The following is a 22,865-nucleotide window of genomic DNA, read 5'->3' as shown; positions in this document are numbered from 1 at the left end:
GATCTTAGAACAGGACTTTTCACCTTCGAGTTTGATGTTACCTCTACATTTTTCACATATGTCCTTTATCATGTTGAGGTATGTTCTCTTTAAACTTACTATTGAGAGTTTTTATCACTAATGGATGTAGTCTTTTGTCAAATGCTTTTTCTACTACATCTATTGAAATGATCATATTCTTTTTATTTTTTCTTGTTAGTGTTATGTATCTTGTTGATTGATTTGTGAATATTGAACCACCCTTGCATTTCCTGGAATGAATTCCACTTGGTCATGGTGAATGATTTTTTTAAATGTATTGTTGGATTTGCTTTGCTAATATTTTGTAAAGGATTTATACATCTATGGTCATCAAGGATATTAGCTTGTAGTTTTAATTTTTGTGTTTGTCTAGTTTTGGTATCAGCAATGTTGGCCTCTTAGAATGAATTTGGAAACTTTGCTTTCTCTTTTATTTTTATGAATACCTTGAGAAGAATAGGTATTAACTCTGCTTTAAATGTTTGATAGAATTCACCTGTGGAGCTGTCTGGTTCCAGGCTTTTGTTTGTTGGGAGTTTTTTTATTACTGATAAAATTTCCTTGTGTATAATGGATCTGTTCAAATTTTCTCTTTTTGATTCAGTGTTGAAAAGTTATATGTTTTTAGGAATTTATCCATTTCTTATAGTTTGCCAAGTTATTGGCATATAAGTTTTCATACTGTTAATTTATAATCCTTTGTATTTCTGTGGTGTCATTTATTTCTCTTTCCGTTCTGATTTTATTTATTTGAGTCATCTCTCTTTTTTCTTGATGAGTCTGGGCTAGAATTTATCAATTTTGTTTATCTTTTCAAAGAACCAGCTCATGGCTTCATTGATCTGTTCTATTGTTTTGTCAGTCTCTATTTCTTTTATTTCTGATGAATTTTTAAAATTTTCTTCTACTTGCTTTGGTATTTGCATGTTCTTTTTGTAGCTCCTTTAGGTGTAAAGTTAGGTCATTTTAGATTTTTCTTGTTTCTTGAAATAGGCTTTTGTTGCTATAACCTTTCCTCTTAGTACAGCTTTTCTGCATCGCAGAGATTTTATACTGTTGTGTTTTCATTTTCCTTTATCTCCATGTATTTTTAAAATTTTCTCTTTGATTTCTTGGTTGACCCATTCATTGTTTGGTAGCATGTTATTTAGCCTCCATGTGTTTGTGTTCTTTTCAAATTATTCTTGCTACTGATTCGTTTTATACCATTGTGTTCAGAAAACATGCATGATATGACATCAGTCTTTTAGAATTTATTAAGTCTTGTTTTGTGACCTCACATGTGATCTGTCCTGGAAGGGCAGTATGTGCATTGGAAAAGAATGCGTATTTTGCTATTTTGGGGTGGAATTATGTATATTATGTGGGAAACTCCATAAGGCTATCAGTTGATTTTTCATCAGAAACATTGCAGTTAAAAAGGAAGTGGCATTTAAAGCACTGAAAGGAAAAATATGCAACCAAGAATACTCCGCCTGGCAAGGTTATTATTCAGAATAGGAGCGATAAAGTGATTCCCAGATAAACAAAAGTTAAAGGAGTTCATAACCTTTAAACTGGCCTTCAAGAAATATTAAAAAGAACTCTCTGAGTGGAAAGAAAAAGCCATAATCAGGAGTAAGAAAATTAAGAAAGGAAAAAATTTCACAGATAAATAAAATATAAGTGGTAGATTAATAACTTATAAAACCAGTATGGATGGGCAACCCAGGTGCTCAGTGGTTTAGTGCCACCTTCAGCCCAGGGCCTGGCCTGGAGACCCAGGATCGAGTCCCACGTCAGGCTCCCTGCATGGAGCCTGCTTCTCCCTCTGCTTGTGTGTGTCTCTCTCTCTCTCGAATAAATAAATAAAATCTTTAAAAAATATATAAAACCAGTATGGAGGGTAAATACAAAAACATTAAAGACAGTTATATATTCAAACATCAGTCAAGGTATTCATAAAATAAAAGGATGGAAAGTATGACATCATATACATAAAACATGGCAGTAGTAAAAAAATTTAATGCTTTTAGAATGTGTTTGATATTAACAGCTACTAACCGAATATAGACTGCTACATTTTAGATGTTATTTATGAACCTAATGGTAACCACAAATCCCAAACCTGTGTGCATACACAAAAAAATAAGAGAAAGGAATCAAAGAATAATGCTAAAGAAAGCTATCAAACCACAAGGGAAGAGAGCGAGAAAAGAAAGAACTGCAAAAACAACTGTAGAACAAGTAACAAAATGGCAATTAGGTACATACCTGTCAATAATTTATTTAAATATAAATGAACTGAATGCTCAATTTTAAAGATATAGGGTGACTTAATTGACAAAATTGCAAGACCCATCTGTATGCATCCTGTAAGAGATTCCATTCAGACTTTTTCCGTTTGTTTTTTTGTTTTTTCCTGCTTCTCCTCCCTCTCACCCTCCTCTCTATCTATGCTTTCTCTGTCTCAAATAAGCAAATAAAACCTTTTTAATTGAAGTTCTATTTGTGAACATATGGAATAACACACAGTGCTCATCCCATCAAGTGCCCTCCTCAGTACCTGTCACCCAGTTACCCCATAACCCTACCTACCACCCCTTCTGAAACCCTTTGGTTGTTTACCAGAGATAGGAGTCTCTCATGGTTTGTCTCCCTCTATAATTTTTCCTGCTCAGTTCCCCTGCTTTCCCTTACAATCCCTTTCGCTATTTCTTATATTCCGTGTATGAGTGAAACCATATGATGATTGTCCTTCTCTGATTGACTTATTTCACTCAACATAATACCCTACAGTTCGTCCACATTGAAGCAAATAGTGGGTATTTGTCTCTTCTGATGGCTAATACTCGATTTATATATATATACCACATCTTTATCCATTCATCTGCTGAAGGACACTGAGGCTCCGTCCACAGTTTGGCTATTGTAGACATTGCTACTATAAACACTGGGGTGCAGTTATCTTGGTTTATCACTGCATCTGTATCTTTGAGGTAAATCTCCAGTAGATTAGTAGTAGCAGTGCAATTGCTGGGTCGTAGGGTCACTCTATTTTTAACTCTTTGAGGAACCTCCACACTGTTTTCCAGAGTGGCTGTACCACTTTGCATTCCCACCAACAGTGGAAGAGGGTTCCCCTTTCTCCACATCCTCTCCAACATTTGTTGTTTCCTGTCTTGTTAATTTTCACCATTCTCACTGGTATCTCATTATGGTTTTGATTTGTATTTCCCCGATGGCAAGTGATTTGGAGCATTTTCCCATGTGCTTGTTGGGCATGTTGTCGCGGCCGGCGCGAGAAGGTCCGGATTCAGGAACCGAGGGCAAGGGGATGAGAAAGAAACAAGAGACTAAAAGTTCATGGGATAGGAGGTTCCATGCAGCTGATGGCTGCAATGGACAAGCTTTATTTTTGCATGTAGAGTTTATATAGCCTCTGTAAGCAGGCAGCTTATTTCTTTAAGGAGAAGTACATCTCGCGCACAAACATACATTGTTTTTAAAAACTAACACCTGTTATTTGTTTAGGCAATAGAGCATGAAGGCCACATATAGACTAAACAGTGAGGTTTGTTTATTAAGTAATGTCTGCCAAGGCGGTCATGTGTCAGGCCACCTTCTTGCTTACTTTATGGGAACTTGTCTCGATAACATTTTAAAGGAGAAGCAAATATGTACATTTACTTCCATAAGGGGGAAGAGCTAGGTGCAGCCCCAGCAGGTTGGCCAGGTATGACAAGGAGCCTTTGCTCAACCCAGAACCCTGCCTCGCGCCGCAGGACTGCGGGTTGCTAGGGACAACAGGGAGCTTTGGCTCAACTTGGAACCCTGCCTCGCACTGCGGGACCGCTCCCAACATCTCCCCCTATATTTTTCAAATGCAAAAAGTGAAGTTGTGCCTTAGAGGAATTTAATTGATTATTGAATTTTTTGCAAGAGCAGGCAAACATTACATACATCAGAATTAATCCAATTATTAATACCAAAAATATCCAAAAGGAATGTTTCAGTGAATTGAAGGGATTAAAGTCATTTAACTGATTTAAGATCTCACCGGCTAAATCACCGGGGTCTTCATAATGCAACATACTTTGACTAATGACGTTTATTTCTTGTTGTAATTTTAAGAGATCCAGACTAATATTAGCATGATTCCAAACTCCTTGTAAATGCATACGTACATTTTCCCATGACCCATTAAAAGGCAGTGGGGTAACACAAATATGCTTATAAGCGTCATGGCAAGTCAATTGGGTTATAGTTTTTAGTACAACAAATTGATCACCAAGATATAAAACGGCTTCTTTTAAAGCTTCAATCTGCGCTTCAATTTTTTCATCAATTCTCTTTTGAGCATCAAGAGCAACAGTTACATTTCTAGCAAATTCATTTACATGTTCAGCAGTCTGAGCATTTTCATGCAAAGATACAACAGATACAGTAGCAGAAGCAATAAGAGCAATAGTAGCCACTATCCCTGCAATTAAAAGTCCAAGAAATTTTCTAGTTTTTTTTAGCTTTTTCACCAATTCTTGAGCTAACTACATACCAAAGTTCGCATACCAAGGTCCTCTCACATCAACAGGGATCATCCAATATGGAGGTTGTTGCACCAGGAATAACTTTGTGTTGAAATCAATCTTCTTATCAAACTTGTGGCTTGTGAGGTTAACTTCTTTATTTGTCCCCATGATGGCAAGTCTGTTTTAGGAGTCCTCTTCCTCCGAGGAGGGCATAAGTTCAGCCGACTCATCTTCCTTCTCAGTTTTGATATCTCTAACAAATTTGGCTGGAACCCAGCACGGCGCTTCTTCATCCTATGGGAAGATACAAGCATATCCTCGACCCTGTCTAAGCAAGGGGTCAGGGCCTTTCCACTGTCCTGTCAGGATCCTTCCACTTTGCCATAAGGGGTGGATCAGTATTTTTTCCCCAATGTTTTTCTGATGGTGTATATCCATCATCATGCACAATCAAAAAATTTAAAATGAATATTGCTAAGTCTAGGTGCATATGGGGGGAATATTTCATTTTTCCTGCCATAATCTCCCCCTTTTTTAGTTTTTGTAAGGTATTTTTTTTTTGTAAGGTATTTTTAAGTGTAAGACGAGCTCTTTCAATAATAGCTTGACCTGTAGAGTTGTAAGGGATGCCTGTGGTATGCTGGATGTGAAATGTTTCACAAAAGGTTTTAAAAGCTTGGGATATATAAGCACTTCCATTATCAGTTTTTAATCGTTTAGGCATTCCCATGTAAGCAAAAGTGTGAAAAAGGTGATTTTGAACATTAGTAAAACTTTTACCAGAATGAGCAGAAGCTACGATCATACCAGAATAGGTATCAATAGAAACATGCACAAATTGTAATTTATTAAAAGATGAATAATGTGTTACATTTATTTGCCATTAGGTTTTAAGATTATTAAGTTAACATTTTCTGTCAAATCTCTTTGTTGAAGCTGTATAGAGGAAATTTTATTTGCTACTAAAGCCAAGGCATCCTCTGCTTCTGGAGTAAGCTGTCTCAAAGATGAAGAGGAGGAGTCCCCTTTTAAAATAGAAAAAAAGGGGCTGTAACTGAGAAGTGGTGAGAGACAGTGAAGGACGGAGCCAATTTATATCACCTAATAATTTTTGGAAGTCATTTAAAGTTTTTAATTGCGAGGTTCTAACTGCGATTTTCTGTGGCCTAATACTCTGTTTACTAATAAGATATCCTAAATACTCAAAGGGAGCTTCTCTCTGTACTTTCTCAGGAGCTATTTGAAGTCCAGCAGAGCTAAGACATTGGGAAAGAACCCGAAAGGCGTTAGCCAGGTGTTCACTGGTCTCTGCTGCCAGTAATAGGTCATCCATATAATGAATACAATATACCTCAGGGAATTGTTTCCTGAAAGGGATTATAGCTCTTTTTACATATTCTTGACACAAGGTGGGACTGTTAACCATTCTCTGAGGTAAAACAGTCCATTCGTACCGATAGTAGGGTTCTTGCAAATTTGTAGAGGGCAAAGAAAATGCAAAATGCTCCCCGTCACCAGGGGCTAAAGATATGGTAAAGAAGCAATCTTTTAGGTCTAGGACCAACATCTGAAAATTTAGCGGAATGGCAGAGGGAGAAGGGAGGCCAGGCTGTAGGGTCCCCATGGGAAATATTACCCGGTTGACTGCTCTTAGGCCTGTAAAAGCCGCCATTTTCCTGTTTTCTTTTTAATGACAAAAATGGGGTGTTCCATGGGCTAGTAGAGGGTTTTAAATGGCCGAGGTTTAATTGTTCTTGTATCAAGACCTCAGCAGCCTCTCTTTTTTCTTTCACTAAGGGCCATTGATCTACCCAAACAGGAGTGGAAGTTTTCCACTTGAGAGGCAATGCATGGGGAGGATTCAATGGCCCTGGGGAAAACCCAAACCTTGTTGGGCCGGATTAGGAATGGGGGCTATAAAGGTTGGGTCCCCTTGCAAATTTTTACCTAAACCTTTTCCAGGCTGATATCCATGCTGTATCAATTGATTAAAAGAACAATCATTGGAAAGGGAGAGATTCATTTGAGACAAAACATCTCTGCCCCATAAATTTAATTCTATATCTAATATAAAGGGCTGAAATACTCCTTGTAAATCATTCGTCAAATCTCTCCATGTAAGTAAATCAGAACTTTGTTCAGGGGAGGAGGCAAAGCCGACCCCTCGAATAGGCACATCAACTGTCTTTTTGGGCCAAGTTTTAGGCCAATTATGATTAGATATGACTGAAACATCTGCCCCAGCGTCCAAAAGGCCTGGAAAAACCTTTCCGTTTATTTCCAGGTTAAAAAGAGGTTTATCAGGAGAAATCATTTTGGTCCAATATATATTGGTGGTTCCGAAACCTTTATTTTCTCGCTCCCTAATAAGTGCTTGATTAGAGGTTTTTATTATAGGGAGCAATATTAATTGAGCAATAGGCATCCCAGGTTCCAGAGATAGAGTACCAGTCTTCAGGGATGCCAAAATATTAATTTTACCCGTATAATCAGGATCAATATCACCTGGATAAACAATTAAACCTTTCATGATGGAACTAGAATGCCCAAGGAGTAATCCAAAAGTTTCCTTAGGCAGTGGCCCCCATATGCCTGTAGGAATTTTCCTAGGTAATTGGCCTCCCTCCAAATAGTGAGTATGAACAGGAGCTAAATCTAATCCTGCACTGGCGGGGGTACCGCGGTATAATCTGTCAATTCGAGGGAGGTCACCGGTGTTGGAGACGGGAGTGATGTTTGTTGGGGAAAGAGGGCCGCTATTGTTTGTTGGGGCCGCGGCAAGCCCCCCTTCCAGTTTCCCGAAAGGGGATTCCCGGTAGAGTCAGTCTTTGATCTACATTCATTAGCCCAATGATATCCTCTGTGGCATCTAGGGCAAAGGTTTTGAGGTTTTTTTGTAGTTTGAGAAGTTTTTTTCTGAGGGCATTGATTTTTAAAATGCCCCAATTGGCCACATAAGAAGCATTTTTGATTCATTTTCATGTTTGGGTTCTTATTTTGTTTTAGTATCTGAGCATGCAATTTTGCAGGAGATATGCCTTTAAAAGCAGCAGCCAAGGTGACTCCCTGCAAATACGAGGGCCCTATATCTGCGCAAAGGCGCACATAATCTTCAAGAGTTCCCTGGTTTCTCCAAGGTCTTATGGCTGCTTGACAGATGGCATTAGCATTTTCATAGGCCAGTTGTTTAACTATTAAAGTGCCAGCTTTCGCATTAGTGACTATTCTACTGACTGCGGTTAACAATCTGGCCACAAAATCAGAATAATTTTCCTCGGGACCTTGCCTGATTTTTGACAGTTCCTGTGACCTTGTATTTGTGGCAGGTAGCTTTTTCCATGCTGACAGAGAACAACTATTAATTTGGGTGTAAGCTACTTCAGGAAAATTCAATTGCAAGCCTACGTCATAATACGGACCAGAACCAGTTAACATGTTGTAATCAACAGGAATGTTAGTTCTCCTATTGTAGCTGGCCTGTTTTTCGGCATTTTCAGAGATAAAGGTGGGGGAGGAGGTTTAGCATGACTTAAAACAAAAATCTCCTCCTTTCTATCTTTAAGGTAGGGACCATCAAACGGATCCTCTTTTTCATCATCTATTCTAAGGGATAGTTTATGTAAAGGGGGAGTATGGATTTTTTGATTTTTTAAACTCCCCTCCATCGAGGGTGGTGACTCTTTTTCACTTTTAGAATTCAAGGAGATGATCTCAATAGAGTCTGTAGGATCCAGAACCTCCTTTATACAATTCCATGTAGTCCATATATCAGGAGGCAGTTGTTCCCCTCTTATTTTTAATTCATTTTTTAGAGTCTGTCCAACTCTCTGCCAATCCGAAAGATCCACCGAGCCCTGATCAGGAAACCAAGGGCATATTATTCTAACTGTATCAAAGAACTTATCCAAAGAGTTATGAGAAACCTTAAACCCCTTTTCCCTTAAAAGAGCCTGTAGAACTTTAAAAAAATACCCATGTTCTACAGATTGCCTTTGTCCCATGATTATTTTACTCCTATCATTCACGGAGCCGCCGTGATCCCCTTACCTGTAACGTAAATACTTTTTCTTTCACTTTGTCTCAAGTCCCTGTTCGGGCGCCACTTGTCGGGGCCGGCGCGAGAAGGTCCGGATTCAGGAACCGAGGGCAAGGGGATGAGAAAGAAACAAGAGACTAAAAGTTCATGGGATAGGAGGTTCCATGCAGCTGATGGCTGCAATGGACAAGCTTTATTTTTGCATGTAGAGTTTATATAGCCTCTGTAAGCAGGCAGCTTATTTCTTTAAGGAGAAGTACATCTCGCGCACAAACATACATTGTTTTTAAAAACTAACACCTGTTATTTGTTTAGGCAATAGAGCATGAAGGCCACATATAGACTAAACAGTGAGGTTTGTTTATTAAGTAATGTCTGCCAAGGCGGTCATGTGTCAGGCCACCTTCTTGCTTACTTTATGGGAACTTGTCTCGATAACATTTTAAAGGAGAAGCAAATATGTACATTTACTTCCATAAGGGGGAAGAGCTAGGTGCAGCCCCAGCAGGTTGGCCAGGTATGACAAGGAGCCTTTGCTCAACCCAGAACCCTGCCTCGTGCCGCAGGACTGCGGGTTGGCTTAGGGACAACAGGGAGCTTTGGCTCAACTTGGAACCCTGCCTCGCGCCGCAGGACTGCGGGTTGGCTAGGGATGACAAGGAGCTTTGGCTCAACTTGGAACCTTGCCTCGCACTGCGGGACCACTCCCAACAGCATGTGTATGTCTTCTTAGGAGAAATGTCTATTCATATCTTCTGCCCATTTCATGAGTGGATCGTTTCTTGAGTGTTGAGTTTGATAACTTCTTTATAGATCTTGGACTAGCCCTTTATCAGATATGTCATTTGCAAATATCTTCTACCATTCTGTAGATTCTCTTTTAGTTCTGTTGACAGTTGCTTTTGCTGTGCAGAAGTTTTTTATCCTGATTAAGTCCCAATAGTTCATTTTCGTTTTTGTTTCCTTTGCCTTAATAGATGTATCTTGCAAGAAGTTACTCTGGCCAAGTTCAAAAAGGGTGTTGCCTGTGTTCTCCTCTAGGATTTTGTTGGATTCTTGTCTCACATGTAGATCTTTCATCCATTTTGAGTTTATCTTTGTGGATGGTGTAAGAGAGTGGTCCAGTTTCATTCTGCACGTGGCTATGCAATTTTCCCAGCACCATTTATTGAAGAGACTGTCCTTTTTCCTGTGGATATTCTTTCCTGCTTTGTCGAACATTAGTTGACCATAGAGGTGAGGGCCCATTTATGGGTTCTCTATTCTGTTCTATTGATCTATGTGTCTGTTTCTGTGCCAGTACCACACTGTCTTGATGATCACAGCTTTGTAGCACAACTTGAATTCCAGCCTTGTGATGCCCCCGGCATTGGTTTTCTTTTTTTTCTCTTTTTTTTTTTCCAGCATTGGTTTTCTTTTTCAATAGTCCCCTGGCTATTTGGGGTCTTTTCTGATTCTATACAAATCTTAAGATTATTTGTTCCAACTCTGAAAAAAGTGCAAGGTATTTTTATAGGGATTGCATTGAGCATGTAAACTGCCCTGGGTAGCATATACATTTTCACAATATTAATTCTTCCAATCCATGAGCATGGAATATTTTTCCATCTCTTTGTGTCTTCTCAATTTCTTTCAGAAGTGTTCTGTAGTTTTTAGGGTATAGATCCTTTACCTCTTTGGTTAGGTTTATTCCTTGGTATCTTACGGTTTTGGGTGCCATTGTAAATGAGATTGACTCCTTAATTTCTCTTTCTTCAATCTTATTGTTAGTGTATAGAAATGCCACTGACTTCTGGGCATTGATTTTGTATCCTGCCACACTGCCAAATTGCTGTATGAGTTCTAGGAATCTTGTGGAGATTTCTGGGTTTTCTGTGTATAGTATCAAGTCATCTACAAAGAGGGGGAGTTTGACTTCTTTGCCAATTTGAATGCCTTTAATGTCTTTTGGTTGTCTGATTGCTGAGGCTCGGACTTCTAGTAATACGTTGAATAGCAGCGGTGAGAGTGGACATCCCTGTAATGTTCCTGATCTTAGGGGAAAGACTCTCAGTTTGTCCCCATTGAGAATGATATTTGATGTGGGCTTTTTGTAGATGACTGTTAAGATGCTGAGGGATGTTCCCTCTATCCCTGCACTCTGAAGAGTTTTGATCAGGAATGGATGCTGTATTTTGTCAAATGCTTTCTCTCCATGTAGTGACAGGATCATATGGTTCTTGTTTTTTCCCTTGTTGATGTGTTCTATCACATTGATTGTTTTATGAGTGTTGAACCAGCCTTGCATCCCAGGGATAAATCCCATTTGGTTGTGGTGAATGATATTCCTTATGTACTGTTGAATCCTATTGGCTAGTATCTTGTTGAGAATTTTTGCATTGGTGTTCATCAGGGATATTGGTTTATAATTCTCCTTTTTGGTGGGGGTTTTATCTGGTTTTGGAATCAAGGTGATGCTGGCTTCATAATAGGACTTTGGAAGTATTCTGTCCCTTTTTATCTTGCAGAACAACTTTAGTAGAATAGGTTTTATTTCTTCTTTGAACATTTAATAGAATTCTTCTGAGAAGCCATCTGGCCCTGGACTCTTGTGCCTTGGGAGGTTTTTGATTACTGCTTCAATTTCCTCCCTGGTTATTGGCCTGTTTAGGTTTTCTATTTCTTCCTGTTCCAGTTTTGGTAATTTGTGGTTTTCCAGAAATGCATCCTTTTTTTCCAGATTGCCTAATTTGTTAATGTATAACTGCTCATAATATGTTATTAAAATAGTTTGTATTTCCTTGGTATTGGTTGTGACCTTTCCTCTTTATTTCATGATTTTATTAATATGAGTCTTTTCTCTCTCTCTCTCTCTCTAAACAGGGCTGGTTGGGAGTTTACCTATCTTATTAATTCTTTCAAAACACCAACTCCTGGTTTTGTTGATTTGTTCTACAGTTCTTCTGCTATTTCATCGAGTTCTACTTGCATCTGTGTTATCTCCCTTATGCCTGGTGTAGGTTTTAGTTGCTGTTCTTTCTCCAATTCCTTTGGTGCAAGGTTAGCTTGTTTATTTGAATTTTCTCCCAATTTTTTGAGAGATGCTTGTATTGCGATGCTTTTCCCTCTTAGGACTGCCTTTCTGTATCCCAAAGATTTTGAAGGTTGTATCTTGTTTTTCATCAGTTTCCATGAATCTATTAAATTGTTTTCTAATTTCCTGGTTGACCCATTCATCTTTTAGTAGGATGCTCTTGAACCTCCAATTGTTTGAGTTTCTTCCAAATTTCTTCTTGTGATTGAGTTCTAGCTTCAAAGCATTGTCATCTGCAATTATGCAGGGGACAATCCCAATTGTTTGGTATCAGTTGAGACCTTATTTTTGACCCAGTATGTGGTCTATTCTGGAGAAAGTTCCATGTATACTTTAGAAGAATTTGTATTCAACTGTGTTTGGAAGGAACGTTCTGTAAATATCTGTGAAATCCATCTTGTCCAGTGTATCATTTAAGGCCTTTGTTTCTTTGGTGATGTTGTGCTTAGAAGATCTGTCATTTGCAGAAAGTGCTGTGTTGAAGTTTCCTACTATTAGTGTATTATCATCTAAGAATGTCTTTACTTTGGTTATTAATTGATATATGTGGCAGCTGCCACACTAGAGGCATAAACATGATTGTTAGGTCTGCTTGCTGGATATACCCTTTAAGTATGATATAGTGTCCTTCTTCATCTGTTACTACAGTCTATGGGATAAACTTTAATTTATCTGATACGAGGATTGCTACCCCAGCTTTCTTTTGAGGACCATTTGAATGGTAAATGCTTCTCCACCCCTTCATTTTTAGGTTGGAGGTGTCCTTATGTCTAAAATGAGTCTCTTGTAAACAGCAAATAGATGGGGATTGCTTTTGTATCCAGTCCGATACCTTCTGTCTTTCGATGGTGTCATTTAGTCCATTTACATTCAGACTATTGAAAGATATGAGTTTAGTGTCATCGTAATACCTATTCAGTCTCTGTCATTGTGGATTATTTCTTTGGGCTTCCTCTTTGTTTTAGAGTACCTGTTAATATTTCTTGCAGAGCTGGTTTGGTGGTTACAGATTCTTTCAGTTTCTGCCTATCTTGGAAGCTCTTTATCTCTCCATCTCTTCTGAATGACAGCATTGCTGGATACAGTATTCTTGGCTTCATGAAGTTCTTCTCATTTAGTACCTTGAATATATCATGCCAGCCCTTTCTGGTCTGCCAGGTCTCTGTGTTGAGGTCTGGTGTTAATCTGATATTTCTCCCCATAGAATTTAAGAATCTCTTGTCTCTCACAGCTTTAAGGATTTTCTCATTATCTTTGGAATTTACAAGTTTCATTATTAAATGTCGAGGTGTTGTATGGTTTTTATTAATTTTTCGAGTGGACCGGTATATTTCTTGTTTTGAATGGCTTTTTCCCTCCCCAAATTAGGGAAGTTCTCAGCTATGATTTGTTCAAATATACTTTGTGGCCTTCTCTCTCTCTCTCTCTCTCTCTCTCTCTCTCTCTCGGCTTCTTCTGGAATCCCAGTTCTATGTGGATTCTTCATTCTCAGGCTATCATTTGTTTCCCTAAGCCTTTCCTCATTGTTTCTTAATTGTTTTTCTCTTTTTTCCTTTGCTTCCTTCCTTACCATCAACCTGTCTTCTATGGCACTCACTCTTCCACCTCATTAACCCTAGGGGTTGGGACATCCAGTTTTGATTGCATCTCATTTAATTGATTTTTAATTTCGGCCTGGTTAGATTTCAATTCTGCAGTTACAAAGTCTGCTTTTTTCTTGAGTCACCAATAGCTTTATAATTGTGCTTCTGATTTGGCTCTCTGACATCGAAGTGAATTCCATATTCTGTAAGTCTGTGGCAGAGAGTACTGTTTCTGGTTGTTTCTTTTGTGGTGAATTCTTCCTTCTAGTCATTTTGTTCAGTGCAGAGTGAGTGTATTAGTGGGCTGAATCAAAAATATCATCCACAACCTAAGTAAAATGCACCCTTGTTTGAATCGAAGACTTTTTTCTCTGTAGCATTCCAGTGTTCTCTCTTTAAATATCAGGTCAAATTCGTAGGTGTGCAGGATGATTTGAAAGTTATCTAGGTAAGTTCGTGGGACCAGAGGAGTTGAGGACCCCTAGTCTTCTGGTATCTTCCTCCTCCTCCCAAGACTCCATTCAGACTTAAAGACACATGTCCATTGATAGTGAATGTATGGAAAAACATTTATCATGCAAATGAAGTGAAGGGAAAGCTGGGATTGTGGTACTTATATGTGACAAAAGACACTTTAAAACAAAGAGTGTAACAAGATACAATGTAGAATAGTATTTAATGATAAAAGGGAAAGATCCAGATTGAGAATATAACAACTATATATGTAGCCAACATAGAAGCATGTAAATATACAAAGTAATTACTAAGTGACATGAAGAAATTGGTAGTAATACTGTAATAGTAATGGTTGAGAATATCAACACTGCTTACATCAGAGATCAACTAGTCAGAAGGTCAAGAAGGAATTAGTAGCTTTCAATGACATTTTATACTAGAGGTTCCTAACGTATATATCGGAGAATAGAACAAACTTTTAATATTACTTACTCTGAAAATTTTTCCTCATTCTTTTCTCTTTTTCAGATCCCAGAGTCGTTAAGATATACTACATGGCAGAGACTGGGAAAAGGCAACTCTAGACAGATATTAGATGTTACCAGGGTAAGATTAAGCAGATACTTCTATATATAACTCAGAAAAGTATGCAAGCCCTTTGAACATTTTCAAATTTATACTATATATTTTGTGTTTCCCATTTTTTCAAAATACTTTTCTAAATACTGAAAGATGAATAAGAAATTATGTTCTGGCTACTGGAAATAGTAGTAGATACCTTGATTATTTTTCTACTCCTAAAGAACTCTCTGAATCACTTGAGATCAGTGCAGCTAAAGTACCATTTTCAGAATGCTTTTTTAAATGTAATGGCAGCTTGTTGACACTTATATTTTTCCCTGTAATTTGTATCTAATACAGGGAATGGTATAAGCTTTTCAAGTGAGTGAAGTTCCTTTACCTTAGAAGATATTCAGATGTCAGAGTATGAAGGGACTCTAAGCTTTTTGGAGCCTGATGGTTACTTTACTTGTTGATATGGGTTATTTTACATTGTTAATATAAGTGGAAGACAACTTTACAATTTCTCAGTGCTCTAAAATTATACAGGCAATTCTCCACGATAGAAAAGGTTAGAAAATTAGAAGACAGCCTAGCCTTGAGTACTTCCTTTATTATTTCTTTTTGATTAATGATTATTTGCCACTATAGGGTACAATGGTTTGTTCTAATTTATGCAGATGCTGTAAAAGTGAATTACATTTCAATCTTTTGCTTTGTCAAAGACCTCAATATCTTTTGGTATTCATCAGACCCCTTGAAATAATTTGTTGCTTAGTCTTTTCAATGGAGGAAAAAAAAATCTCACAAAAAACACTGTAGCACTAAAATTTATATTTCATGTTTTCCCTTTAAAACTGCTTTAAGATTGTTGATCCGAGAATCAATAACCCATTTATGACAATTATTTTTTTTGTTCTCAACTAATATGAATAAGAAGGCACTTTTGCTTTTTGTGATTCCATTTTCATAGCTTGGCCCAAAGCTTATACTATTATAATTTGGCATTGATACACATTTGTGTCTGTAAAGATCTTGCCCTTCATTAATTCAGTAATTATTGATTATTATGGCTACTGAAGAAACATTATATGTATTTATTTCATTAAGTATGATTTAATTGAGGAAAAACTATAAATATTAAGAAGTTTAGATTTTGAACCTAAGCTTTACTGTCTTTCTTAACTATTATATTTTCTCAAATGACCATTATATTTTCTCAAGTATAACTTTTATATTTCTCTAACCTAAGAATCTTAAAACCTTTTAAAAAAGTAGAAAGATGTTTCTGTATTTTTAAGGCTATTTGGGAGATTTATAGATAGGTCTATTTTATAAAGTAATCCATTAAGCATTGAAATCTATCTTGCCCATGTGCACGACACTGTGGTATAGGCCATGGGAGATACAAAGATAAAAGAGAGTGTCTTTAATTTCAAGAAATTTACCGTATAGCAAGAAAGACAAAATATGCACCCATTTTACTATAGCATATGATAGGAAGTATTAAATACATTGATATGTATATATACATACATCTATATGAGCAAGAATAAGGAAAAGAATCAGTTATGTAAAATGAACTATATTAAGGTATAAAGCAAAAATGTATACATGTGGAATGCAGATAGGATATGATGAGTTAACTGCATGATATACTTTCCTTGCCAGTGATCTAGTAAAATTATATAGTACTGTAGTAGCAAATGACAGTAAGAAAGCTTGTATAAAGTCAAATAGAAGTGTAATGTAAGTTTTTAAACATTAATTTCAAAAGCTATTTAGAGAAAGTAATTTATGTATGAGTATTATATTTCAATATTCTTTGTATAAGTGTCTCTGTAAGCTAATTGTGAAGTTGTTTTGCTTTGTTATGCTAAACTGAAAGCTATGCTTATGAATTTGTATGAGGTATATTCACTAGATTAAGCTAAGTCAGAGTTTTAAAGATCCAAATTCCTGTAATAACTGATGGTCAACTTGGTATCATCTTCCACTAGGCAATCCAGGGCCGGCCACTACCAGAAAAGAGGACATGTTGGCATGGTCATGCAGGAGGAGGACTCCACACAGACCCAAAAGAAGGAGTAAGAGTGAATAACAAATAACTGGAAATTCTTACACATGATTGTATTGCATAGAATACACACACATGTATGCACACATATTCAAGATTATTGTCTCCCAAAATATTTTGGTTGACTCATATAACTACAGGTTTTCTATTTTTTTAAGATTTTATATATTTATTCATGTGAGACACACAGAGGCAGAGACATAGGCAGAAGGAGAAGTAGGCTCCCCACAGGGAGCCCGATTCAGTTCTTGATCCCAGGACCCTGGGATCACGACCTGCACCAAAGGCAGATGCTCAACCACTGAGCCACCCAGGCACACAACTACAAGTTTTCTAATGAAAAACCTTATTAATTGACCATGGGTATATGGATGAGATTTTTCTTGGGCTGAAAACAAAATATGTCATGATTTCTAAAAAAGAAAAAGGTTATCAACCTAAACATTTAGTTCTTTATTTAAAATAGCATTGGTTGAGGTTGTTATATAATCCAGCCTCACAAATAAATAGGTAAATTAGAGTTAGCACTTGCAAGCAATTTGTGTTTTTTGAGTTTAGCATTTCCCCTTCTATATATATAGTTTATAAAGATCCTAAAATGTTCCATAGCTGCCTAATAAATCCTCCATTTACCTAATACATTTATTTACTTCTCCATATTCTTTAAAAAAAAATTTTTTTTAATTTTTTTTCTTTTAAAAAATTTTAATTCCAGTTGGTTAACACAGTATTATATTAGTTTCATATGTACAATAGTATTATATTAGTTTCAGATGTACACTATAGTGATTCAGCGCTTCCATGCATCACCTGGTGCTCATCATGACAAGTGCACTCCTTAATCCCTGTCACCTATTTAACACATTTCTAAACCTCCACCCTCTGGTAACCATCAGTTTGTTATCTGTAATTAAGAGTCTTTTTCTTGTTTTGTCTCTTTCTTATTTTTTCCCTTTGCTTGTTTGTTTTGTTTCTTAAATTTCATATATGAATGAAATCATTTGAGTATTTGTCTTTCACTAACTGATTTATTTCACTTAGGGTTGTACTCTGTAGCTCCACTCATGTCATTGCAAATGGCAAGATTTCATTTTTACGGCTGAATAATGTTCCATTGTATGTATATACCGCATCTTCTTTATCTGTTCATCAGTTGATGGGCACATGGGCTGCTTCCATATCTTGGCTATTGTAAATAATGCTGCTATAAACATAGGGGTGCATATATCCCTTTTAATTGGTCTTGTATTCTTTGTGTATATACCCAGTTGTGAGATTGCCAGATCATAAAGTAGTCCTATTTTTAACTTTTTGAGGAACCTCCACATTGTTTTCCACAATGGGCTGCACCACTTGCATGTTTTTAACACTACTAATAAAAATTAATAATGCTGCTTAGAAGGTATTTAAGTCATCTGTTTACTCAATCCCTGTAGTAAAAGGGATCATGAACAAAGAGTGACAGTTTTAGTATTTGGAATCTCTTGTTCTTAAAATAGATAAATTATTTGTTTTATAATAGAATCTTCAGATTTTAAAGAACTTTGGTACTATACTCCTGTATTTAAACTTTTTAAAAATGCTTCTTTTGAAGAATCCTCTACTAGTAAATTTAGTTCATTCTGTGCTCATAATAACATGAGTAATAAAGAACTTAAAATGAGGACTACTTTCTAGACTTTGCTTGGCATAATCTTCTTATGCTGGAAATAGATCCTCATTGGATATAGTCAGAAGCTAGTAGTATTAAAAGAGAGATTAGCATTTCCTAGAGCAATCAGAGAGCTTTGGTATAAATCTTGATATAATCAGAAGGAGTGGAATAGCAACTTGGAATATTAAAAAATTGGAGGCCTGGGGAGATAATTGAATTATGAATCTCCAGGCTTCATAAAATGAGTGGACACAGACCAATGGATAAGAATACTTGGATGACGTGGAGAGGCTGTTTTCTAGCTCTGATTTTACTCATCATGAAGCAGCCTTATGATCTTTATTTGATTTTTCCAATTGACTTCCCTTTGGGATAGATGATTAACTGATTGGGCAATGTGAGTATCAGCTTGTTATTTTTTAATTATTAAATTAACTTTTGGGTACAAATAAATCTCATGTGTACCATAAGCTATTTTTAGGGCCTTTTCAATGTTAGATAAACTCTTCATTAGTGGTATCAGACCAGCAGAATATGGAAAACAAACCTTAGTGTATAGAGAAACAATAATAGCAAAGCTTTTTCTGAGTGTAGCATTCATCTCCTATCCATAAACTTACTATATACTTAAATCCCCAATTATTTTGGAAAATATTTCAGTTATTGTTGATTTTTTCCTCAGACATCTGTTCAACTTGCTTGTCTTTTGACTTAGATTTCATTAAACCACTTTTATTTCTAAGAATATTGAGGTAATGGTTGAATTTATTCCTTTAATTGCAGTTAGTTACCTTCAGCATAGATTGAAGAGACCATACTCTTCTGGACAGTTTCTACTGTCCACTTTGGGCACTTCCAAATTATCTGCTGTTAAATTTGTTCTTAAGAGAGAAAACATTCAATTTATAGTGCACATTTCTACAAAACAAATTGTACCCAAAGTTAGTATATATTTTATTCTTCCTCACCACAGATTTTGCCCCCAAGTTATTTCTTTATTAACTAGTCCCTTGATCTAGGATTAGAACATTTCTTGCTATTAGAATTCAGAAATGTATTTTTTTTAAAGTAATCTCTACACCCAACACAGGGCTCAAACTCAACCTCAAGATCAAGAATCACATGCTTTACTGACTGATCCAGCCAGGTGCCCCTCAATTCAGGAAAGTCTTTAAAACCAGAATTTTTAGATAAATTCCAAATCAGTTAAAGAAAAGGTGATTCTCCTACCTTTATCAAGTGATCATTTTCTTTTTTCTTACTTTTATTTTCTTATCAAAGCTGAGTGGACTGCACAGCCTTGGAAGCAATGGACTCTTGGTGGAAAAAATTGTCCTTGCTTCAGTGCTTAACAACCTTTTCTGCTGAAAGATACGAGGTTACTGACTTGAGAAGCAAAACATGTATTTAGCTTATTAAAATGCGGTTCTCTGTAATATCTTAAAATTCTACTAAGTGAGCTGCTCCAGATGTGTTTTGATTTTTTATTGTCCTTTTTGTGCCCTATCCATATAGTTATTAGCTATAGGTATACTTATAGCACCTATAGCTATGAGAGACTACATCTCTCCCTCCGGTCACACTGTTGACTTCAGTATTGCTGCATATAAGCAGTGCAGTTTGTGACTTTCCAGTTTTACTCTATTGGATCAGATGCTTCCAGTTTCATTTATGCATTTGTTTTTGGCCTACTGTGCTATGATTGTGCTGTTTCAGCTCCCTGGATACAAATAGATATTCCTTTCATTATTTCTTTTTTTTTTCATTATTTCTTTTTACCTTCTCAGCCTCACAAGGCTTATGAAAGTACATATTAATACCAAATAAGTAAATAATCAAAAATTTGTCAGAAGTTATGATGACTTAATAAATCATATAATAGGTATACCTCCTGAATGTAATATTAATAACAATTTGTCCTCGTGTTTAAGAATATTTAATTAACTGAATAAATACATATATTTTTTAAAAGATTTTATTTTTTCATGTGAGACATACAGAGAGAAGCAGAGACACAGGCAGAGGGAGAAACAGGCTCCCTGTGGGGAGCCCAATGCGGGACTTGATCCCGGGATTCCAGGATCACGACCTGAGCCAAAGGCAGACACCCAACTGCTGAGCTACCCAGGTGTCCCTGAATAAATACTTATTTTACATTATTTCTGGTATTAGGCATCTTTTTGTGGCACCTGCTTGTTTTCTGCTGGCCCACCTTATTTTTAGTCACTTTCATCTCTTTGACAGCTCTCTGATGTTCCCAGGTCTTTTTTTTCAAACTCATTTCTAGGAAAAAAAAATACAGTTTGTTACCATACAGAGATCATAGTGAGCCTTTTGAATTCTTTCTTGTATTACTTTGTGTTTTCTTTCTGAATCCATTTGATTTCCTTTCTTATGGCAAGCTAATTCCAGTATATATTTGAGGCTTTTGTAAAAACTTATTCCTCATACTAACATACTACTAGTTTTAATGGGGCTTAAAATGTCAGTTACACATTTTAAATTTGAAGCTATTTAGCTATAGCAAGAAGGCCCCATTGTATTTATTGTTAGTAAGGAGGAAAGTAGATTCACTCCAACTTTTGTAGGCCTTTTAATATTTCTATAGCATTCAAATTTAGAGAGCTTTTGTTATTATGATATGTCATCACAGTTATGTTTTTAAAATAACTTTTAAATACTACTTATTGTGAAAATGATAAACAGTATAATGAAAGAATTTCATGTTTTCTGTTTACATGTAAGTGAGGCTTCAATAAAAATTATTATATCAACCATTGGTTACTTCAGCAATTTTGACTCCTGAGAAAGAACTTCTTTCCTTAGATTATTAGTTTTTTTCCTATACTGTAATTATTCCTTACACAGTATGTTTTCAAATAAGCCAATTTCTTACCATTTTCCTTGACCATTTCCTATATTTCCCATCCTTTCTTTAAGAATGTCATCTTAAAGATGCAGCCATTCATCTTAAAGAAAGGAGGGGAAATATAGGAAATACAGGAGTGTGTATGCTATTTGCATTGCTTAGTCTGAAATGTAAAAGTAAGTTGATATGAAAATGATTTTGAATTCAGTCACAGGCTTGTGGCTTTAGATAACACTTGTCTTTCAGGATTACCATTGTGTGTCTAATGTATAAATTATGAGTATCCATAGAATGCTGATTGTGGTGATTTTAAGAGGTGGTATATGGTCTTTCAGAATCTGTGTTGAGAACTCCAGTGTTACTTTACTCTTGTGCAGCAGGAATGAATTGATTTAAACTTATTTAAAAGTGTGCCTCATGGGATACCTGGGTGGCTCAGTGGTTGAGCGTCTGCCTTCAGCTCAGGGAGTGATCCCGGGATCTGGGATTGAGTCCCACATCAGGCTCCTTGTGGGGAGCCTGCTTCTCTCTCCGTCTCTCTCTCTCTCTCTGTGTCTCTTATGAATAAATAAATAAAATCTTAAAAATAAAACAAAAAAACCCCAAAATATTGTTATTTAAAAATAAATAAAAATAAAAGCATGCCTCAGCCTCTGATAATGCCTTTTTTTGATTTGGCCTCCAATTATAAAAAAGACATTTTTCAAACTTTATAGTGTATCTAAAGTATAAGTGAAGTCATATACTTTATAGCTGAATGGACTCATAATGCATGATTACACAACTTCAGAACCCATTTTGTTAAATGGTGACATTTTATGCACTATTAAGCCAACTAGAATAATTTTCTTGCTCTTAGCCACAACTTCTCTGTGTCCTTATTGAAAAATTTGGGGTGTGTCATAGAAGGTTTTGACAGGAGAGAGAGTTGAGAAAGATATGCAGAAACAGGGCCTTTTTGTCATTATTACATCAAGAGAAATAACACAGATAAAACTTGTGAAATGGGAAAGTGGTTGAAATGCCTCAATTTGTGTTATAATGCATTAAATTATATTTATTTAGTAATAATTTGATTGAAAAAAGTGAATTTTAAAATTACAGCCTTATTCCCATTTTTAAAAATACCTTACTAGTTATGAGAGTATATATGAGTATATGTGTATATAAACTAAAACATTAAGAACTGTACTTTCAAAAAGAAAAAAAAGGATTGTACTTTCAGCATTTCATGTTTTTGCAACCTTATATCTTTAAAGCAGCCAGGAACATAGTCCTGTATTTAGTACAATATGAACAGTTTTCTTTCTGTTGCTGTTTACTTAATGAACTGAGACTTAAACTACAAAAATGGTTTTGTGAGCTTTGAAGACAATAAGCATAATATAAAAGTACCCTGTATAACACGATGTGTTATCGTGAATTTCTTATATGTTGATACTTTTCCTCCATTCCTTGGTGTGTAAATCTACTTGAAATTTGAACTTTCCTCCTTCAAAATAAACTAAATTTTTTCTTATATATGAACTACATACAGAAAATACAAGGAAGCAAAATGAATATAAAAAATTATCAGTGTTTCCATTTACTTGCAGCTACTTATTTTAACTTTTTTGGTGGTATTGCTTTCAGACCCATTTGTTTACATATGTAAACTCATGTACACATCACTTTTTTAATGTGAAAAAATAAGTTTTGTACTCTGCTTTTTTCATTCACATGTTTCTCTGTGTCACTACATGTATTTCTGAATGGCTGCACTTTGTTGTATACATTCACTATGACTTGTTTACACAGTTCTCCATTATTGATTTTTTAGGTTGTTTCCAAAGTTTTCCTATTAAAACAGCATGAGAATAAATGTCCTTATAGTTAAGTTTTTCATTCCTTTACTCAGTAGATACTTGTTGAATACCTCCTGCATGTCAGCCACTGTGTTTGGTATTGGGTAACAACAGTGAGCACAAAACACAAAGTTACTACTCACATAGAATTAAATTCTAACAGGAGAGCAGATGTTAATCAAA

The 22,865-nt window shown here is 36.1% G+C and overlaps 1 protein-coding gene across 4 annotated transcripts in view; it reads left to right on the top strand.

Moving 5' to 3' along the window:
* The window catches only part of ABCB7 (ATP binding cassette subfamily B member 7), a 186,781-nt gene that overhangs the window by 91,468 nt on the left and 72,448 nt on the right, over positions 1-22,865 (top strand). For all 4 annotated transcript variants that reach the window (XM_055337807.1, XM_055337808.1, XM_055337805.1 and 1 more), the window contains 2 exons: positions 14,206-14,283; positions 16,239-16,325. In XM_055337807.1, coding sequence (XP_055193782.1) covers positions 14,206-14,283; positions 16,239-16,325 — 165 coding nt within the window. The remainder of the gene's footprint in view (positions 1-14,205; positions 14,284-16,238; positions 16,326-22,865) is intronic.

Source organism: Nyctereutes procyonoides, unplaced genomic scaffold, assembly GCF_905146905.1.
Source record: "Nyctereutes procyonoides isolate TBG_1078 unplaced genomic scaffold, NYPRO_anot_genome, whole genome shotgun sequence".
Classification (NCBI taxonomy): Eukaryota; Metazoa; Chordata; class Mammalia; order Carnivora; family Canidae; genus Nyctereutes; species Nyctereutes procyonoides.
Note: the sequence above shows the minus strand (reverse complement) of the source record. Positions and strands in the feature narration are given on the sequence as shown.